The sequence below is a fragment of the Arachis ipaensis genome, chromosome B07 (assembly GCF_000816755.2).
Source record: "Arachis ipaensis cultivar K30076 chromosome B07, Araip1.1, whole genome shotgun sequence".
In the NCBI taxonomy this organism is placed as follows: Eukaryota; Viridiplantae; Streptophyta; class Magnoliopsida; order Fabales; family Fabaceae; genus Arachis; species Arachis ipaensis.
Genome location: NC_029791.2, coordinates 105157895 through 105178706, shown reverse-complemented (window position 1 = coordinate 105178706; position 20812 = coordinate 105157895). Strand labels below are relative to the sequence as shown.

Genomic DNA, 20812 nt, shown 5'->3' with positions numbered 1-20812 from the left:
GGAAACGCGAAGGGGGAGGGGAGGAGGCCATCGCCTTCACCGCGGGTCTCCACCGTCACAGGAGGCCATCGCCGCCACCGTTGGGTCCTTCGCCACCGAGCACAAGCAGCGAGAGAGGAGATCTGAAAAGAGAGAGGGAGCACTGGTGGAGGGGAGGAGGCCGCTGCCATAGCTGCCACCACCATCGTGACACATACATCGTCGTCGGTCCGCCCACGAGCCGCCGCCAGAAACGTCGCCGCCGTTCATGCATGCTTCTGCCGCTGCCGTGGAGTGCGTCGCCGGGAAGGGGAGCTTGACGCGAGGAGGACGGCGTGCGAAGGAGAGAGAGGAATCTGAGGCTGAGTTAGGTTGCTGCCACCGCAGATCTACCCAACTGCCGTCGCTCCGTCGTCCACGAGCTGCCGGTGGTTCTTGCTCTGGCCTCTGCTTGCTGCTTTTGCTTGAGTTTCTGCTTCTACTTCTTATTAAATTTGTTCTTCTGCTTGTTGATTTGACTTTGTGTTTGAACTTCTTCATCTGTTTCTGCTTTAGATTCTGCTTTCTGCTTCTGTCTTCTGTTTGTGTTGATTTTTTCTGCTTTCTGCTTCTGCATGTGTTGATTTCTATGTTCATTTGAATTTTTTTTGAATATTGAATATTGTGTTATTATTGATTTGAATGTTCTGTTATTATTGATAATAGATTCTTGAATTTGAATGTATGTTCTGTTGTTATTGTTGTTGTGGAAAGAAATAGCTGATAGTGGAAATAGGGGCGGTGACGGTGGTGGAGAATGCAGAATGAACAATAGTGGTGGAGAATGCAAAATGATCAGATGGCTGATAGTGGAAATAAAGGGGTGGCGATAGTGGAGAATGCAGAATTAAGGGTGGTGGCAGGGAAAACAAAATGAACGGTAATAGGGGTTGGGGGTACTGTTGTCTTTTAAAAAATTATTTTATTAAAAATGACGATTTTAATACGAAAAAAATATTAAGGATGATTTTAAATCTAAAATTATATTGGGGACGGTTTCAATTTTGACCTTCAACGTTAGGGACCAAAACAATACTTATCCCTAAATTTTATAATAGTTAGGTATTTTCTTATTTAGAAATTTAAAGTTTGAGGAGTTAAAAAAATAAGGAGGGTTTGATAATTTAATTTGAATAATTGAAATTTTTTTTAGTTTGATTTTATGAACTAAAAAGAATTTAGTTAAATTGTCTCTAATTTAAAATTAAAGTACTTGGTAGAAATTAATTAATGAGTTTATAAATAAATAGTATTCTTGGAATAATTTTAATGAATTACATTTGATTTTTTTTATTACTACCCTACCCTTTAATTTTATCAAAATTTCTATACTACCTTTATTACTTTTATCAAACCCTAACCCTAATTTTGTTCACACACGCACACGCGTACACACACAGAGAGAGAGAGAGAGAGAGAGAGAGAGGAGGGGCAGTATCCATCATCACCAAGCCGTAACACTGCCACTGCTATTGGTTGGAGCCTCGGTCGTGACAGTGCACGAAGACAGGGAGTTCGAAGAGAGAGAGGAGTTCGCAGAGGAGAGAGAAAATGAGAATGAGAGTGAGAATGCGATAGAGAGAGGGAGAGAACGCAACAGCCAAAGAGGGAGGAAAAAGGACGCAACGGCGTTGCTACTATTGTCGTCAGAGAAGGCCGTCAGAGCTTGTCGGATCTGTCGTTCAGGTTTTGCTGCAACTCGCCCATGTCCCTACTCATCTATGTCCTTTGTTCATCCTTCGCCAAAGCTTTGTCGCTAGACCCACACACTGGAGTCATCTTCCACTGCCCTTGCCCTTTGAAAACACCACAGAAATTGCTTTGCACCTTTGTCAGTTCCGTTTCACCACCATCCTAGCCTGATTAGTGGTTGCGTGTTATATTTTGTTTCAGCCACTATTTTACCACTGCCATTGATTTTTTTTTTGATAATAAAGGGGCCACAGCCCAACGACAAGAAGAAGGCTAAACAACAATTACTCTTGGGAATTTAATTCCCCTTATATCTGCCAGAAGATGCATCATCAACAGTGACGGGAGATGCCTAAAAACGGTGACTCCCTCTTCCATTGTGTGTCCGAGCTTCGCCATTGAATCAGCACAAAAGTTTGATTCTCTATAGACATGTCTGATTTTTAGCTTTTTCAACCTGGTTTCAAGCTCCTTGATCGAACGAGCCAGAGACGAGTTTGCGTAAGTTTCAACTGAAGGCACCCCAACAATGGTGATAGCGCAGTGAGAGTCCGATTCCACCTCCAGGTTGAGAATACCCATCTCAACTGCAAGCTTGATCCCAAGATACATCCCCCAGAGTTCCGCCGTTGTTATGCTGCAGCAGCCTATATTCATGCAAAATCCTGCAATGAAATCTCCGTTCAGGTCTCTAAGTACACCACCACACGCTCCTCTGCTTCCTGGCTGGTACACAGAACCATCGACGTTCAGCTTGACCCACCCTTCCTCTGGAGGTATCCACCCAACTTGAATTTCCTTCGTAAGTCTCATATTATTAATTGAACCCTCTGTATTGCCAAAGGCTGAGACATAATTCTCTGATAATCTAGTGATTAAATTACAAAGTTGATTACTTTGCATGTTCTGGTTGTCAAAGATAAGCTCATTCCTGCACCTCCATAGAGTATTGCAGGTTGTAACAAAGTGGATGGTCCAAGAAGTCCCATTTTGCATATGAGAGATTAAATTTAGGTTTGTTCCTAACCATTCCTTAAAGTCCTGGTTAAAGAAAATATTCTGATAATCTCTATTTACCATGCTCTTCCAGATACTACAAGCAAAAGGACATTCTCGTAATATATGGAGCAAGGTCTCCTCCTCTCTGTGACACCTCGGGCATCTGTCATTCTCGGTAAGGCCTCTTTTCTTTCTATTTGAATTTGTCAGAAGCACCTCATGGTTGAGTAATCAGGTAAAAGCTTTTAACCTCTGAGGTAGTTTAATTTTCCACAACTGTTTGTATGAGAAATCCGTTTCCTCGTTGCCGTTGTAGTAGAACTCGTAGGCTGATTTTATAGTGAAAACTCCATTAGGGGTCTGTAGCCACCCTGTTGTGTCATCCCCGATCCTATCAGTGGGTGCTTTAATTATTTGAATATGGTTTATGATTTCTTCTGGTAGCACACTTCAAATTGCCTCCCAGTTCCATTTCCCTTGGCTAGTAGCATAGTCTGCAACCCTCTTCTGTAGTTGTTCCTCACTAGGATTATTTAGAGCAACCTCTTCTAACCTGTGTATCCCTGGAATCCAGTGATCCTTCCAAAAGGATATCTTCTTACCATCTCCTATTCGCCAAATTAAATTCTGTTGAAAGTTCTCCCAGACTCTTGCAATTCCACTCCAAGCATTTGAGTTGCTGGTTTTGAGGCGGATTTTAGGAATAATCTCCTCTCCACACCCATATTTCGTCCTCATTACTTGAACCCATAGAGCATCTCGGTTATAGATTAGACCCCAAGCAAGCTTCATTAGGAAAAGATTATTTGTTTCCTGCGCTTTTCGGATTCCTAACCCACCCTTTTCCTTGGTTCTGCACACCTTATCCCAGTTTATAAGGTGAATTCTTTTCCCCTCTTCACTGCTGCCCCAGAGGAAGTCTCTACAAATTTTGTCAATGCGGTTGCAAACTGCTGTGGGAATCTTCATAGTTTGCATACAGTAACTTGGGATAGTTGATAACACCGATTGAATCAACGTGCACCTACCTGCTAGAGATAAGGACCTTCTTTTCCAAGACGCGAGCTTAGCCTGCATGCGATCGATGATAAATTGGAAGTAATGTTGATTACATCTTTTATGGATGAGTGGAACACCAAGGTATTTCCCCAAGTTAGCTGTAAGCGCAATTTCTAGCTCTTGACTCAGATGGTTTCTGATATTGTGGTTCACGTTCTTTGAGAAGAAGACGCAAGATTTATTCAGACTAATTTTTTGTCCTGAGCTCTCACAGAACTTCTTAAGCGCATCCTTGATCACTTGTACTTGTTTGATGTTTGCTTCAGCAAAGAGTACCAAGTCATCTGCAAAACAAAGGTGACAGATTTTAGGTCCATTACGTGAAAGGGTAACAGGTTCCCATTTTTTTTCTACAACTAATTTATTAATTAAATGAGAGAGTCTTTCTATGCATAGAACAAAAAGATATGGGGATAAGGGATCTCCCTGTCTAATACCCCTCATTGGGGTAAAAGTCTCTGACGGCGAGCCATTCCACAGAAGATTCATGGTAGAAGATGTAATGCAGTGCTTGACTACCAAAATGATGGTATTTGGAACTCTAGCCTCCTCCAAAGTCTCTGTAATAAATCTCCAGCTCAATCTATCGTATGCCTTCTCTAAATCTATTTTTATAGCCATAAAGCTTTTACCATGATTTTTATTTCTCATTGTGTGAATCACTTCTTGCACCACAAGGATATTATCTGCACTCACTCGTCCAGGAATAAAACTCGCTTGAGTATTTGAGATGAGAGTAGGCATGAAGCTCTTTAGTCTTGAAGCCACAATCTTCGTAATAATTTTGTAACAAACATTACAGAGACTGATGGGTCTGAAGTGTCCAAAATTTTCAGGCGTTGGAATCTTTGGTATGATGGAGATGAGAGTTTTGTTGACCTCATCAATGTTACTAGGATCCCTAAATATCATCTTAACCCAAGTTACCAGGGATTCAGCCACTATGTTCCAAGAGTGTTGGTAGAATTTGGCTGGGAGACCATCGCTTCCTGGGGCCTTCCAGCTACCCATGCTAAAAACCGCATCTTTAACTTCATCAAAGGTCACCTCCTTTTCAATTTCTTCATAATCTCTTCTTTCTAGTGTTGGAAAGCAGCCACTGACTGCGAAGGGAGTTCCATCTGATTCTGCATAGTACAACTCTTTGAAAAAATTAACACCCCAATTCTTTAAGTAATCCACATCATCCACCCAATTCCCTTCTTCATTTTTCAAAGCAATCACTTTATTCCTCTTCCTCCTTCCATTAGCTTTTTGATGAAAGTATTTAGAATTTCTATCCCCAAACTTGATATATGTGCATCTAGACATCTGCATCCAGTAGGCTTCCTCCTGTGTTGCTATGCTCTCATACTCTTTACATAGATCTTTTTGTAGTTTCTCTAGAAAGGGATTGCTAGAGAACGAGAGTTTATTGCTGATTCCCTCCAATCTAGCTATAATCTGCTGTTTTTTGTGAAAGATATGTCCAAAAACTTCCCTATTCCAGACCTTCATGTTATTTGTAACGTCAGCAATATTTTGCAGTAAATTGTTCCTATTGTTCCAGCTCCTCTCCACCATATTCTTATAATCATTATGAAGCACCCAAGGTGCCAAAAATCTGAAAGGTTTGGGTCCTCGGTCATGCTCTGCCATCTGAAAATCAAGAAGAATAGGTAAGTGGTCAGATTTTAACTTAGGTAAATGTCTTACTCCCACTTCCAAAAATCTGTTAGAAAAATCCAGGTTACTTAAACACCGATCTTATCTTCTCTTGACATTGCCCCTTTGCCAAGTAAAGGGTGGGCCAGTGAAGCTTAGATCGTTAAGATCACACCTGTTAATATAGTTAAGAAAGATATTAGAGTCTTGAGATAAATTAGATGTACTCCCTGTGTCATTTAAAGTGAGGACAGAGTTAAAATCACCCCCTAAACACCATGGTCCTTCAATAGTTCCAGCAATGTCTTCCAATCCTTTCCAAAGCTCCCTTCTTCTTCCCACCTGTGGGCTGCCGTAAACAGCTGTGAACATCCATCGTTGATCCTTATCCCATTGCACTTCAAGGTGTATGAACTGCTTATGTACTATAATTGGTTTTATCGTCCACTTATCTTTCATCCAAAGGCACCAAATTCTGCCAGAAAAACCCTCAGCTTTGCTAACACACCAATCATCAAAACCTAAGTTCTTTATAATATTTTCTGCTTTCCTGCCTGAAACATGAGTCTCAAGAAGGACACAAAAGCAGCTATGATATCTATATGTTAGATCCTTAATCATAGAATTGAGCCCCTTAGCTGAGGCACCTCTGCAGTTTCAAATTAAAATATTCCTTGTCATAAAAGAAAATAAGTAAAAAAAGACAAATCAAAGAGTATAGAAGCTCCCTGGCCAAAGAGACAGACTTAGTCATCCATAGGCTTGGGACCATATTCCTCTTCCTCGTCTTCTCCAACCGAAATTTGCACTGGCTGCTTGTCATGTCTGCCATCCATAATCATGTTCATATATTCATCCTGATTTATTTCTGGTGGTTTGTCCTTGAGAGTACCACTGCTTTCTCCTTCCGGTCTTCCTCCACCCATGGTCTTGGCAATAAGATTGCTTAGAAGAGGGTTGAAAGGTTCGTTGAAGTCAATGTGGTTTCCTTGCTGATGGCTTTTGTAAATGCCCTTCAACAGATTATTGAACTGATTCCAGTATTCCTGATGCTCTTTATCTTGTTTCCTTGATCCCTCTTTATGGTTGTGTTCTTTTTCCCCTTTGGGTGCTAAAGGTTGCTGGACATCTTTTATTCTTCCAGATTTTGGTTGGACAGCAGAGAACTTCCTGCTATTCTCAGTATTTTTTCCTTTATTTGCTTTGTTAAATATATTTTTCTTATTTCCTGCACCTTGTAATTTCAGAGATGCTTCCACCCTACCTCCTTGCTGGTCTTCCTTGCTTGTCTGGTTCCCACCTTCTTTCTTGCCCAAATTGGCAATATCTTGTTTTTCCATATTTGTTTCCTGGTTGTTTTCTTCATCGACTAGTATGCCAAATCTATTTGCATTAACTGCTTTCTTTTTCTCCTCATTAAATTCTCCAGATCTCTATTTATTTCTTCTTTGGGGCTTCTTCACAATCATCCATGGGCCAAAGGACCCCACCTTCTTACTTGTATCAGCTACCTTATTTTTGGTAAAAATCTCAGAAGATTGCTCATTATTAGCAACGGCTTTCTCCTCAAGACCAGCCCCCTGATTTTTCTCCATCACAATTTTTTTCCCTTTCTGGTTTGGAATTGGAATCTGTTCGGAAGTGTTCTGAGCAGGAAGATCTCCGGCAGCTGCATGGTAGTTCTGTTGGTCAAGCCTTGTTTCCTTCTGGCCTTTTTTATTTTCATCCGGACAGCCCTCTATTCGGTGACCGTATTTACCGCAATTAAAACAGATTTGATGTAGTCCTTCGTACACAAGGTTGAATTCTTTCCCAAGTGCTGAGAAGGACGGCACCAATTTTTTCCGAATATCGATCTCAACACAAATCCTTGCAAACTTGCCTCTTGAATGTATAGAAGTGTGTTCATCTACTTTCAGCATAGTTCCAATAGATTTACCCACCTTCCATAAGAAATATCTATTGTATAATTCTGTGGGGAGATTTGGGATACGTACCCAAACTGCTACCTTTTGAACCTCATTTTCCTTCGGGATGAACAAAGGTCTCCATCTCTGAATAAGGAGATAATGATCAACAATCATCCATGGTCCTTCAAAGAAGGCATGCGCATAGTCTCCCTGGTCCGAGAAGCGGATCAAAAAATATCCTCCTTCTAAGTCCATGACATGGACTGCCCCCTTCTTGGACCATCTTCTATTAACCCATCTCTCCATAATAGGTAGGTTCAGCTTCTTTCCCAGAGGTTTCACTATGAGTGATTACTTCCATGGTCTACACCATTCGTCATACTCTTCGAGCGTAACTTCGATTTTTGGCATAGGATTGAAGGGAGTCTTTTCATCCTCCTCTGATTCCATCAGATCTTCCTCAGAAAGATAATCTTCTGCTACCATGTCCACAATCTCTTCTGGATTCAGTTTGTCTAAACCATTGCTTATCAGTCTGTCTTTATAGGAAGCCTTCGTTGCTTGTTCCGGAATGGTCTCCTGAACACCTACTTCTTCTGGCACGCTGTGTCCCTCCTCCATAGTCTCTTCAGCCGGTTCTATAGTCTGTTCTTTGTCCTCCATCTGATTCTCTTCTTGTATGAATTCATCCATCTTGACCTTTTTGGTACTCCTTGCCACCAGATCTTCTTCTTCCGGTGACCTTTTTTCTACTTCAGAACTCAAGCTTTCAGTAGACATTTGTACTCTTGATGTACTCTCTTATTAGTTTACATTCAAGTTGATGAAGATGATCTTGCAAACTTCTTTCCCAACAAATGTATCTCATTGCACCAAAAAACAATGTGTCATTATTATTGAGAGTGTAAAGTGAATCTTTAACATCGTGAATCTTTAGGCATTGCCCCACTGCCATTGATGATGCTATCATTGCTCTTCCTTTAGTCGTTGCTTCTGTGTGCCACTGACTTGCCACTTCTTCTCCGTTGTTCCCCTGTTCACAGTTCTGCCTGTCAGAAAAAAAAATGTTGTCGGAGCTGCCACTGCTCCAGTCCAAATTTTGTACTCTTTTGTTCCATTCTACTTCAACCATCCTCACCTTTTAATTTGGCACTCGAGGTTTGGTCTATTCGGTTCCTTAGGACTACGTTGTTAGAAGGATTTACGTTTATAATTACTTTTGGTTTAAATATATTTATGAAATTATAATTGAAGAATTTCAGTTTGATTAAAATAATAAATTTATTAGACTTAAATAATTTATTTATGTGAAGCTTACACTTTAAGAACTTTACATGAGACTCTATACATGTTTGATGAAGTTTTGCATTATTTTAAAATATTCGATTTTATTTGGATGAGTTTTTGAAACGTTGAAATATTGTTGATACTCACTTATATACTCTAAAATTGTAAAATATATTTGACATTTTTTATAATTGAAAAAGTATGATTGAAAAGAATTTTTTATAAGAAAGTATTATCTTATTTGATTTGATACCTTAAATATTTAAAAGATCAAAAAATTGTTACATTTGAAATTATATGTTTAGAATTGGTTTGAGAGGCTCGTATTAAAAAATCGTAGTTAACGACAGTCATGACGTTAACTTAGATGCATCTTACTCAGACCTTAGCTAGCTGGGGTGTTACTAGCCTAACATGTAGGCCATATGTTGATTCTGTTATTTCGTATGGATACACGAGAGAAAAGGCCATAAGTTAATTACTGGTACTCTTGATAAACTTTTCCTTCAATTTATGTTGTTAATTACTGTTGGTTAATTATTGTTATTGGTGCCGTGCAATTATTTCATTCTGTTTTTGTGTGTGTCAACAGTGAGCGTCTCTGCATTTGCATTAGCCTCTCACTATTTTCTGCATATGCATCTGCATTAGCTAACATTTTTAACATAATATTACGGTGCGTGGAATGGAACTACTTTAAGGTACTTGAGACTGATTTTGTTTTTATTTATTACACACATTTGTTTTAAATAGATAGATAAATTGAATAGTTTTTGTTTACTATTTTTAAATAGGAACAAATTGAGCTGAATATGACACAGTCAAATGTACAATTTGACGTGTCTCTAATGATGCTGTTGGTAAAGTTTATTTTGGGGTCTGAACATTCTAGGAGAGTTCGTTGCATGGGCATGAGAGCAGCGCCTACAAATACCTTTATGAATGTGAGAAGTCGGCTTAATGGGATGACCAACTCCACTAATTCAACTTGATCTTCTTAGCCTATACTGCTGCAATTTTACAGAAAAAATCAATAATTTGAAGTCTGACTTACATAATTCATAGCAAAAGGTCACTAGTCTAGAGTCTAAGTTGCAGCAATCATTTGATATGATGAAAGCATACATAATGATAAAAGGAAGGAGGAATTCCCGAAGCGCTTGTTGGCTTTTTTTCTGCCCGAGAAGTAACTTTATAGTAAATTCATTTGTTAGGAATATAAGTTTAGAAGGAGTAATACTCATTAATATTAAACCGTTTATTCTAGCAATTTATCCTCAATCTATGACTGCCTTTTCACTTTTCACCTCATTCAATCTATCACTTTTCCTCCCTTTAAACTCTGAACTCCCTCTGAATTTTGAAATCACCAAATCGGAGAAGAAAAGTTGTGGTATCATGACCCGTGAGGCTTGCTGTGGTGCCGCCTCTGAGTGTATCTCTGCCTTTCTGGCTCTCTTTGATTGCAACTGTAACTGCATTGGAAGGTTGCTGACTTAGTGTTGTTGCTGCTCTATGTCATTGACTGCCGGTATTCATGATTAGTTGTTGCTGCTTGTTGCATTCTTCGCCTCTCCTGTTTAGTGATTTTAGGTAAGCCTTAAATCTTTTTTTGCCTCTCCTGTTCAGTGATTGTTCATTTTTGTGGTTTGTGTTTACAACTCATACCAAAGATATTCTTCACTTCTTTGCAGGTTGAATTTTTTTTTATTGAATTTTGTTTAACTGAAAATTTGAATTGTTAATTTATTATTATGTAAAGTTCAAGGATTTTTATATATCTTAGTTAGACTCGTTTTTATTTGGACAAATAAATTTTAAAAATGAGACGAAAATACCTATATATCTTATTTTTATAAAATTTAGGAATTTTTATTTAATAAAAATTTTTTGAAAACCAAAACGTCCATGCAAAAAGTTTTACGGACCTATTTAAGTATATACTCTAATAACAATGATATAATAACAACGATAATTATAATAATAATAATCATTGATTTGTTTCAGAAAATGATAATATATTATTGTAAAGGGTTATTTTATGGTACAAATGTTAATTGATATAGATTTATAGATATTATTCTTTGTTTGCTACAGTTGTAATTGGGTGTAAAGTTTGAGGAACGAGGGAAGTGAAATTATGACTTGGCTGTGACTTAGCCTACTCTTACAAAGGATAATAGAAATTGGCACAGTTCGGTTCCGTTTATACGATCTGAAATATAAGATCCAAAAAAGAAAAATATTTGAATCATGTGCTGAAGAAATTTGACTCAAAACAAAAGAGAAATGGAAACAAATACGTATGTTTAAAATCACGATATAGGAAATGCTCAATCACTAGGAAAACACCTACCATTACATGAAACGTGCGTGACCAATTGAAAGTATATATTAGTATCAACTATCAATTGAAAATATATCAAAATATATGGAATAATAATAATAATAATAATAATAATAATAATAATAATAATAATAATAATATACGATGTTTTGAATTGATGTTGGAGTTGAGTATCAATTTTGATAAATTCAGTTTGATCTCAATCAATTGTGATCAACAGTGGGTTCAAAGTATGTGCAGTCTGTTGGGGTGTAAGGAGGCGGCCCTCCTGGTTCGATATCTTGGAATCCTCTTAGGAGCCAATCCGAGGTTGGAGATTAAATTATTATATTTTTTATTATTTTTATATTGAGAGATGACTGAACAATGACTGATGAAAACTTTAAATGGGGAGAAATAAAGAGAAATGGCATCGTTTTGAGTTAAGCCTTGCTAGTAATTAAAACGGTGTTGTTTTGATATGTGCTGATTTGTCACTTAACATTATATTCACATGGCAAAATATTAACGGAAATGATTAATTAATTGATAGAGGGACAAACAATTGATTTTAAATTTTTCTAAGATTAATTTGATTAAAAAAATTATTTGAAGATGAAATTGATGATTAACTCATTTTTTAGGGAGTAATTTAACTATTAATCTTTATTTTTAAAAGGTATTTTATTATCTTTTTAAATTTAACCTATTATTTTTATAAGAGTTTACTGGTGACTAATAAATTACTTCATACACAATATAAAAAAATTTATATATTACACAATTAAAATTTATTTACTTTTCAACTAAAATTTCAGTATTTTTTTTGTTTTATTTTTTTCTCTAACACCTCTTCTTCTCCTTTTATTTTTTTGTTTTACTCTAAGAAAAAAAATAATAAGAGGAGAAAAATTATTCTTACATTACCAGTTAATTGTATATTAGTATTTTGACCAAAAATCATACTCTAATTTCAATGTTAAAATCACTTATATTTTAGATTAATTGGTAGTTTGACTATTATCATATTTTATGTTGGGATCATTTTTATATTATTTATAAGTAGTTGATTAGTATTTTAACTATCAGTCAAAGTCTAATACTCTTGTACATTCAATTAGCATTAAATAAGTGTTTTAACTTAAAAAATACTAATTTTATGTCAACTTGATAATGAAGGTATAGTGTTTTTGTCAAAATCCAATCTTTATTAGGAACAATTTTCCATCGTTAATATGTGAAATAGATATATTGGTAATATATTAATCACAATATTAATCCAAATTTATTTATAACGGTATATTATCGTTGATAAAATTTAATTATGAAAAATATACTAAAAACTGACAATCATTATTGAAATTTTAATAAATCATAAAATACGTATTTGGTGTTATCACACTGATTTTCTTCGATTCTTACTTGTTTACATCGATTCTCTTCTTTAAATAGTCTAAAGAGTAAATTAAATTAGTTTAGAATCTAATTTACCGATTTTTTGATTGAATTGATCGGTTTGATTCAAGTTTTATAACTATAGTTCATAGACAAAATTAGTGAACTTTTATATCTAGTCTATTAGTGATCAAGCATAGTTTGAGAAGACTTGACACAATAATAATATCTAATTTTCTTAAATCTTTTAGTGATTCAAATAATTGTTTAGTTTGAGAATGCTTGAAAAAATAACATTTTGTGAGATTATTTTATATAAAATATCATTTACAATATTAATTAATATTAATTAATATTGATTTAAAACAATTATTATATTATTTAGTGAGATTTAAAAGATTAATATGATTAATTTTTAAAATCTTAGGAATGAAAATGGCTAACGTTTGGAATTTTAGGGACCATTTTGATTATAAAAAACTTTTTTATATGTTAAGTGACACGTGGCGTGTTAGGTGTCACTGACTTGACACGCCAACCAGTCATATTGTGACACGTGGTATTAATCTACCACATCATCATCTAACTAACAAAAGGACTAATTTAACTTATGTTTTATCTTTTAAAAACTAATATGACTAAAAAAATTATTTGAAGATAAATTTAAACAATAAATAATCTTTTAAAGATAAATTTGACTATTAACCCATTATTATTATGTGTGCAAGTCTACGAGCTAACAATGATAATTGACTCCTATATATAAAACTTTAAGCAATTTAAACTTTGTGAAGCTACTTCTCATTGCACTAGAAGAAAATTACGTGTCGCTATATTTGTGATTAGAATACCATATCTATATATTGATATTTGTACCTTATAATTTTCCTATGTAATGGTCTAATTATTTATTTTCGTCTAATAGAGATATATTAAAAATACCATATCAAACAAATTAATTAAAAAAATATAAAGGTACTAACAAATTATAACTAAAATAGAAAAAAGAAATCGAAAGTGTTATGCACTTATGCTACCCGGTAGAGTTTCGAAAGGGAGGGAACGAAACATTAAAAAAGAGTATTTACTCATTTTGGATTTGAAAAGAATTTTGTGTTAGACACTTTAGTTTTTAGTTAAAATTAATTATTCGATTGATCTTTAATAATTAATTTTAATAAGGGATAAAATAGTTCTTGTTTTCCTCTATTCGGAAACCACATTATTCTTTTTTAATTTTTATCATATCTTGCATAATACTAACATTTTAACACTATAACTTCAAGTTATACAATGCACACTCTACAACTTCAATGTTCACAAGAAGAAAAATTAACTTGTTCTCAACTAATTAATACTAAAAAAAACTAATGAATATGTCTCTCAAGTAGGGCTGTTCATGATTTGGTTAATCCAAAAACCAAACTTATTTTTGGTTAGCCAAAAATATAATTTGGTTAATTAACTAAATTGGTTTTATATAATAAAACTGGTTATTAATTGGTTGGAAAATTTAAGATTGGTTTTTAATTGGTTATAAAAATAAAAACCAAATTTAAAAAATAATCGGTTTTAAAAAAACTGATTTTTTACATAGAAAAATTAGATTTTTCAAAAAAAAAAAATTAATTTTTAACCGGTTAAAAATCGATTTTTACAAAAAAACCAGTTAACCAATTTGAACACAAAAATTGCATACAATTTGGTTTTGATTTTGGTTAATCGGTTAAAAATCAGTTTTTAAAATTTGATTTTGGTTAACCACTTTTTAATAATATGGATATAGTTTTTAAAATTATTTTATTAAATTAGTTAACCAAAATGTGGTTATAGTTTTTTAACCGATTAACCACAATTTGGTTATTTTATGAACACCCCTACTCTCAAGTACTTGTCATCTTCGATGGATCCCATGAATCTAGACAGCAAGTCTGATTTGTTAAGACCCGTCGTCGTCGTCGCCATCTCCCTCCTCTTCTGCCCTATCATCTCCATGACCACATTGTCTACCACTTTGATCGCTTCTTTCAATTTCTTCTCCGAACCAATGTTTAGTAATCGCTTCAGTTTTCGTATGAGTAGGGTGACATTGCTCGTTGTACTTGTAGCTTGGATATGAGGTGGAAGCTGTTTGCCAACTTGGACTCTGGGAAAGAAGGAATGAAGCACTCAGGGTCCATTACAAATGAGAATTTGCATATGATGTCAAAGGAGAATCATGATATCATAATGTTCAACAATCTATATTGCTTGCTGGAGAGTAGAGAAAGAAGTGCCCTTATGGTAATTTTGAAACTTGTTCTAGAGGATGTGGTGGACGTTGTCAGGGTTGGAGGTGATGCTGTTATTGAGGACGTAGAAGTGGATGCTCTTCTGGTAGGTGAAGTACGGAGAAAGTGGGTGTATCGGTCACAGAGAGATTTAGAAAATGTGTGGTTCATGGCATGTTGAAGTAGGTGCAACACGCGTGGCAGTTATACCATGGCATGATCTTGGAGGTGAAGAAGAGGAAGAAAAAGATGAAAAAGAAAACTTGTAAAAGTAAAAAAAGAGAATATAAATGTTAGGATTATGCAAAATATGATAAAAAAATGTCTAACTCAAAATTTTCTAAAAACCAAAATGTATAAATACTCTGGAGAACAAAACAGAGGGGAGGGAAGTTAAGAAAAAAAGAGGGAACCAATTGATGAAATTAAACCATAGAAATAATTAGACACAAAAAAAAAAATTAAAAGATTTAGAAGCTAAGGAGGGCAAACAAATCAGAACCAAAGGGAACGACGCAACTTCAATAAAAACAAATATGAAATCCCTGAATTCCTCTTCTAATTAGCCCACCACCACCTCCGTCGCCAGCCAACCACTGATGACCTCATTAGTTCACTGTCTTCTCCACCAACACTGCACACGCAGATGGGATTAGAGGAAGATGTTGACTTGTTGCTGCCGATAAGGCTACTGCCATTGTCGCCACCTTAGTATCTTTCCCGCCTCTAAAGTCGACCGAAGTCAACCCACCATTCAAAACTTTCCAGGTATGATTCATTTTTACGTTTCTTTCCATTTTTCATATTTTTGCTTCTGGGTACGATGCATGTTTCATTTCAAAGCTTTCATGCTTTAATCAATATTATTTGTTTTTTTGTATATGGTGAACTTTGATTAATAGGCTATTTGGGTTTGGGAACGGAATTCATTTGCTACAAGTAGAGGAGCCTAAGAAATTGCCAAACAACGGGTAGTCAATATAATTTGAAAGTCAATATAATTTGAAATCTCGGCAAACAACCGGTAGTCAATATAATTTGAAATCTCTCTCTCTCTCTCTGACACATGACATGCTACTTTTTGTAATTAATAATTTTAAATTTCACTTAATAACAATTTTAAATTTTAAATTATAAACTAATATAAATTTTATAATTTAAAATTTTAATTATTTAAATAAAATTAAATTGATTAAAAAAATAAAAATATACTAATACAATTCAAATCGTATTAAAACATAAACGTTTTTTTACTAATTAGGGCCATTCCTTCGCCACTTCCATGGAGATGATCTACAGGGTTCATAACTACTCTTTTTACTACAGGACGCTTACCTAGCCAACATTTAGATCCTTTGTTTTTGTTGAGTCCATAAACAAATTTTACATGAATAAATAAGTTTAGTCAATGTGATAGGTGAATTTTGTGCAAATTTTATGAAAACACAATAAAAAAATCAAATCTTAAAAAATAACATGATTGTTTTTAGAGTTAAATTTTTTTATATTTTATTTGTTTTTTCAATTAAATCATTTATATAAAATAAATCCGTATTTTTTTTAAATAAAATAATAACACGTGTCATTTATCCAAAAACAATTTCATGCGAAGTCGATAGCAGACAAGTTTTTGCCTAATTTTTTTAATTGTGTTACCATTTGTTGAAAATAAAAAAAAATTCTAATAAAAAAGGAAAAATAATTTACTGTTGTTAAAACTAAAGAGATTACCGTAACAAGTAAATTACGTTGAAAGTGATAAATAAGTCAAACAATGGTTTTTTTCCTTCACGTACCAGCATTTGGTGATTTATTTATCCATAGCCACCATAGCCATCAAAATTTATGGGCACCATAGACGGCACCTTATTTAATTTGTTGGTGATTTTCATTGTGTATTTCCAGTGTGAAGAAATTGTTGATTGACCACATGATGAGGTTTCCTTTGCGTTAGAGTGTGACCAGTGATTTGAGTATTTCAAATCAGCTTACTTCATAGTTCATACACGAGATAGGATTATGCAAGCAAGGGAAGGAGGTTATACTGCCATTGTAGTGAGTTTAAGCTTTTGTAGCATGCAGGATTGATAAAAAATGAGTGCTCTATAATTGGCTAATCAAGCCAATGAGCAAAAATTACTCTGTGTGCAAATTAATGCATAATTAAAGGTTAGTGTTGTTATATATACAACAATACCTTGTGTATGCATATAAAGCCCCAAGGAACTTGTTTCTGATTTTCGAAACCTCATTCATCTCCTATTATGCAGGTTTGGCTCATCTTCACTCCTTGAGCCCCTGTTTGGTGCACAAGGATTTCAAAACGGCGAATGTACTTGTTGACCAAAGTTGGGATTGCAAGACCATCTTCTCTATAACAGTAGATGAGATATTTTATGGAGCAGAGTATGTTTAGGGTTTATGTTGGGGTTTCGAATCCAATAAAGTTGGATTCTTGAAAGCAACATCCTGGGAAATGGTCAAATTCATATTCACGGTAGTCATTGTATAAATTCCTCATCCTGATTAAGTGATATTGAAAGTGTCACGTCTGGTTTACAATTAGTAAGAGTATAGCAACGTAGTGGGTTTAGTATAGTATAAGACATCCAAGTTGTATTGGCTATGGCTACTTGTTTAGGACTCGCCGATGTTGATGTTCACATTCAAAGCTATTGAAGTTATGCAAATGCCCTATAATTTAACGTTACTTTTTATTGTATAGTAGCTTCAAAGTTATTTAAAATAGAAGAAAATGAATAAAAAATGTTAACTTTTTTTCACAACATGGTTGGTTTGGTTGTTGAGAGCACACAATCAATGTGATATACCAAGTCACATAGAACACCTAACTTTGAAAACCATAAACACAAAGATTCATTCTTGTCATATAATTTGTGGAGCTCTTGCATTTTCCAATGCTGGTTTCATTAAGTGAATGGACTCCAATAAGAAGAGTTCCGTTAAGCTTCAAGATATATGAAATTGAAATTCATAAATACAGATCATTCAAAGGAAAAGGACAACGTATTAGCTAGGGTATTAAATAACAAAAGTCCTGCCCCCTCTTGTCATATCTAAATACCAATGCACAACACCTATCCTAATCCAAATTCAATTCTTCATAACCAAGAATTCGTCACAATGCCTTGTAGTCCTCGTTCATCAATTTGTGGTTATACTTCTTTCACAGTTGCTCGAGACTCGAGGACAACCTAGAAGAATATTACATGATTCATGGTGGATGTTACCATACTCTGTATTGTTTGGAATTTTAAAACTGCTTTATATTATTAATATTATAATATGTGTTGGGACAATATCTTAAGAGTCTTAAGAGTGTTGTGATAGGAATGGGACGTGGATGTCCATTTCCTATATAAAGTTTACATTCTCAAAAGAGAATGAAATAAATGAAGGTTGACAATTTCCCTTCCATAAGTCTATAAATAGGAGGTAAACTTCCGTGAATATAACAGAACAAAAATACCATTCTCCCTTTCTTTTCATACACAAGCAAATAATAATAAATCGATCCTCTTTTATGCTGCAATCAAATACTCTTCTCCTTATATTTCTACTACAATTCTTTCTCTTCTTTTATTTTATAAGTATTTTAAATTCTATTTTCTATTACTCTTTACATATAATATTAATAGCAATATTAATCATCTTTATTATATTGAGATTGTAACAATAAACAAATGCGATTCTCTCTCTCTTTATTTTTAATACTTCTTTCTATCTTTGTATATATATATACATTACAACATATAATATTATTATATATATATAAATTATTATTGAGCTAATTATTTTAATACTAGAGTCTTCTATTTATACATCTCTATTATATATATATATATATATATATATATATATATATATATATATATATATATATATCTTTTATTTCACAACACGTTATCAGCACGAGACTCTGATCAAATTTTTAGGAAGACTCAGATAACAAATTTTCATTATGTCGAAGCTCTCTCATCTTGAATTCAATGCTCTTGATATATCTGGAAACAATTATTTATCATGGATACTAGATGCTGAAAATAATGCATCCCAAAAGGATAAAGCCAAAGCCATATACAAACTGGTGATGTGTTTAAAGCCCGGTTTGCGGATTGTCATTTTGATGAATCAAAATTTCCAACATTAGGGGGAGAGAATAAGCTTCCTGAAAAGGAACTTAATTGGAATGCATCATCATTGATGTATTTAGATCCTCGATCAGGGCAATGTGAACTAGAAGTTCAAAAGATTATACATTTGCAAAGAATAGCAAATGAATTGCCTGATGCATTTTCTGATACAAAGAGGATAACCAAATCTTACATACCAGCGGAAAATGCCTCAATTCGAATTGACGTCCCAGTAGGACAAGTAGCCACTGAAGCAAATTCACGCCAGAAGCGTGGCAGGGCGGAAAATACCCCAATTCGAATTAATGTCCCAGTAGGGCAAATAGCCACGGAAGCAAATACACGCCAGAAGCGTGGCAGGCCTGTCGGTTCCAAAGACAAAAATCCTCGAAAGAGAAAAGAGGTAAATAATATTCCTGTTGAAAAAGACATAGTAAAGACACCGAGGAGGACGTGCGTGCGTGAATCAGAAGACAGAGGAAAGCAGAGATTCAGAAGACAAAGCATCTCCAAAACTCCAACATATTCTCCATTACTACACAACAAGTAACTTTTAATTTATGCTCTACTGGTTATTCATAATTCAACTGATAAACATAATTGATTTCCTGACTAAGATTTACAAGATAACCATAGATTGCTTCAAACCAACAATCTCTGTGGGATTCGACCCTTACTCACGTAAGGTATTACTTGGATGACCCAGTGCACTTGCTGGTTAGTTGTGCGAAGTTGTAAGAGAGTAATGTGAACAGTAACATTACAATTTCGTGCACCAACGGCTCATTAGATCGGGATATCTATATGAAAGTCCCTGAAGGACTAAAGATATCCAAACCATCCAATGAATATTCGCAAGGGTTATACTCAGTCAAATTGCAAAGATCTTTATATGGTCTAAAGCAATCTGGACGAATGTGGTATAATCGTCTTACTGAGTATCTGGCCAAAAACGGATTCAGGAATGATGATATCTGTCCATGTGTTTTTATAAAGAAATCTGCATCTGGATTCGTTATAATTGCTGTGTACGTTGATGATTTAAATATCATTGGGACTCCTGAAGAGATTCCAACAATTATAAAAACTCTAAAAGAAGAGTTTGAGATGAAAGATCTTGGAAAGACTAAATTTTGTCTCGGCCTGCAGATCGAGCATATAAAAAGTGGGATCTTTATTCATCAAACAACATACACAGAAAAGATCTTGAAAAGATTTTATATGGATAAGTCACATCCATTAAGTACCCCAATGATCGTAAGATCTTTGGATGTGAAAAAGGATCAATTCCGTCCTAAAGAAGAAAATGAAGATATCCTTGGTCCTGAAGTACCATATCTTAGTGCCATTGGAGCGCTAATGTATCTTGTTAATAATACGCGACCCGATATATCATTTGCTGTGAATTTACTAGCAAGATATAGTTCCTCTCTAACCAGAAGACATTGGAGTGGAATCAAACAAATCTTTCGATATCTTCATGAGACGGTTGATATGGGATTGTTTTAGCCCTATGGATCCAAGTCACAACTAGTTGGCTATGCAGATGCCGGATACCTGTCTGATCCACATTAAGGGAGGTCTCAAACAGGATACCTATTCACATATGGTGGTACAGCTATATCATGGAGGTCCACGAAACAGACGATAGCAGCAACCTCCTCTAATCATGCTGAAATACTGGCAATTCATGAAGCTAGTCGCGAGTGTTTTTGGCTGAGGAGTCTGATTCAATATATTCTGTCATCATGTGGACTGATTGATCATAAGATAGCTCCAACTGTCCTGTTTGAAGATAATACAGCATGCATTGCTCAACTTAAGGGTGGATACATCAAAGGTGATAGAACAAAGCATATTTCTCCCAAATTCTTCTTCACTCATGACCTTCAAAATCAAGGGACAATTGATGTCCAACAGATCCGTTCAAGTGACAATCTGGCAGATTTATTCACGAAGTCACTCCTAAAATCCTCCTTTGAAAGATTGGTACATGAGATTGGGATGCGCCGATTTCGAGACATCAACTGATGTCGACAAGAGGGGGAGACTGTATTC

At 35.0% G+C, this 20812-nt stretch overlaps 1 protein-coding gene across 1 annotated transcript; it reads right to left on the bottom strand.

Annotated features, from left to right (window-relative positions):
• Positions 6846-7628, bottom strand: LOC107607562. The gene has a single exon (XM_016309500.1). It carries the CDS (start codon positions 7626-7628, stop codon positions 6846-6848), a length of 783 nt encoding a protein of 260 aa, XP_016164986.1.

Coding starts and splice junctions, on each gene's coding strand:
- LOC107607562 (XM_016309500.1), bottom strand. CDS start 7,628: ATGGAGAGATGGGTTAATAGAAGATGGTCCAAGAAGGGGGCAGTCCAT.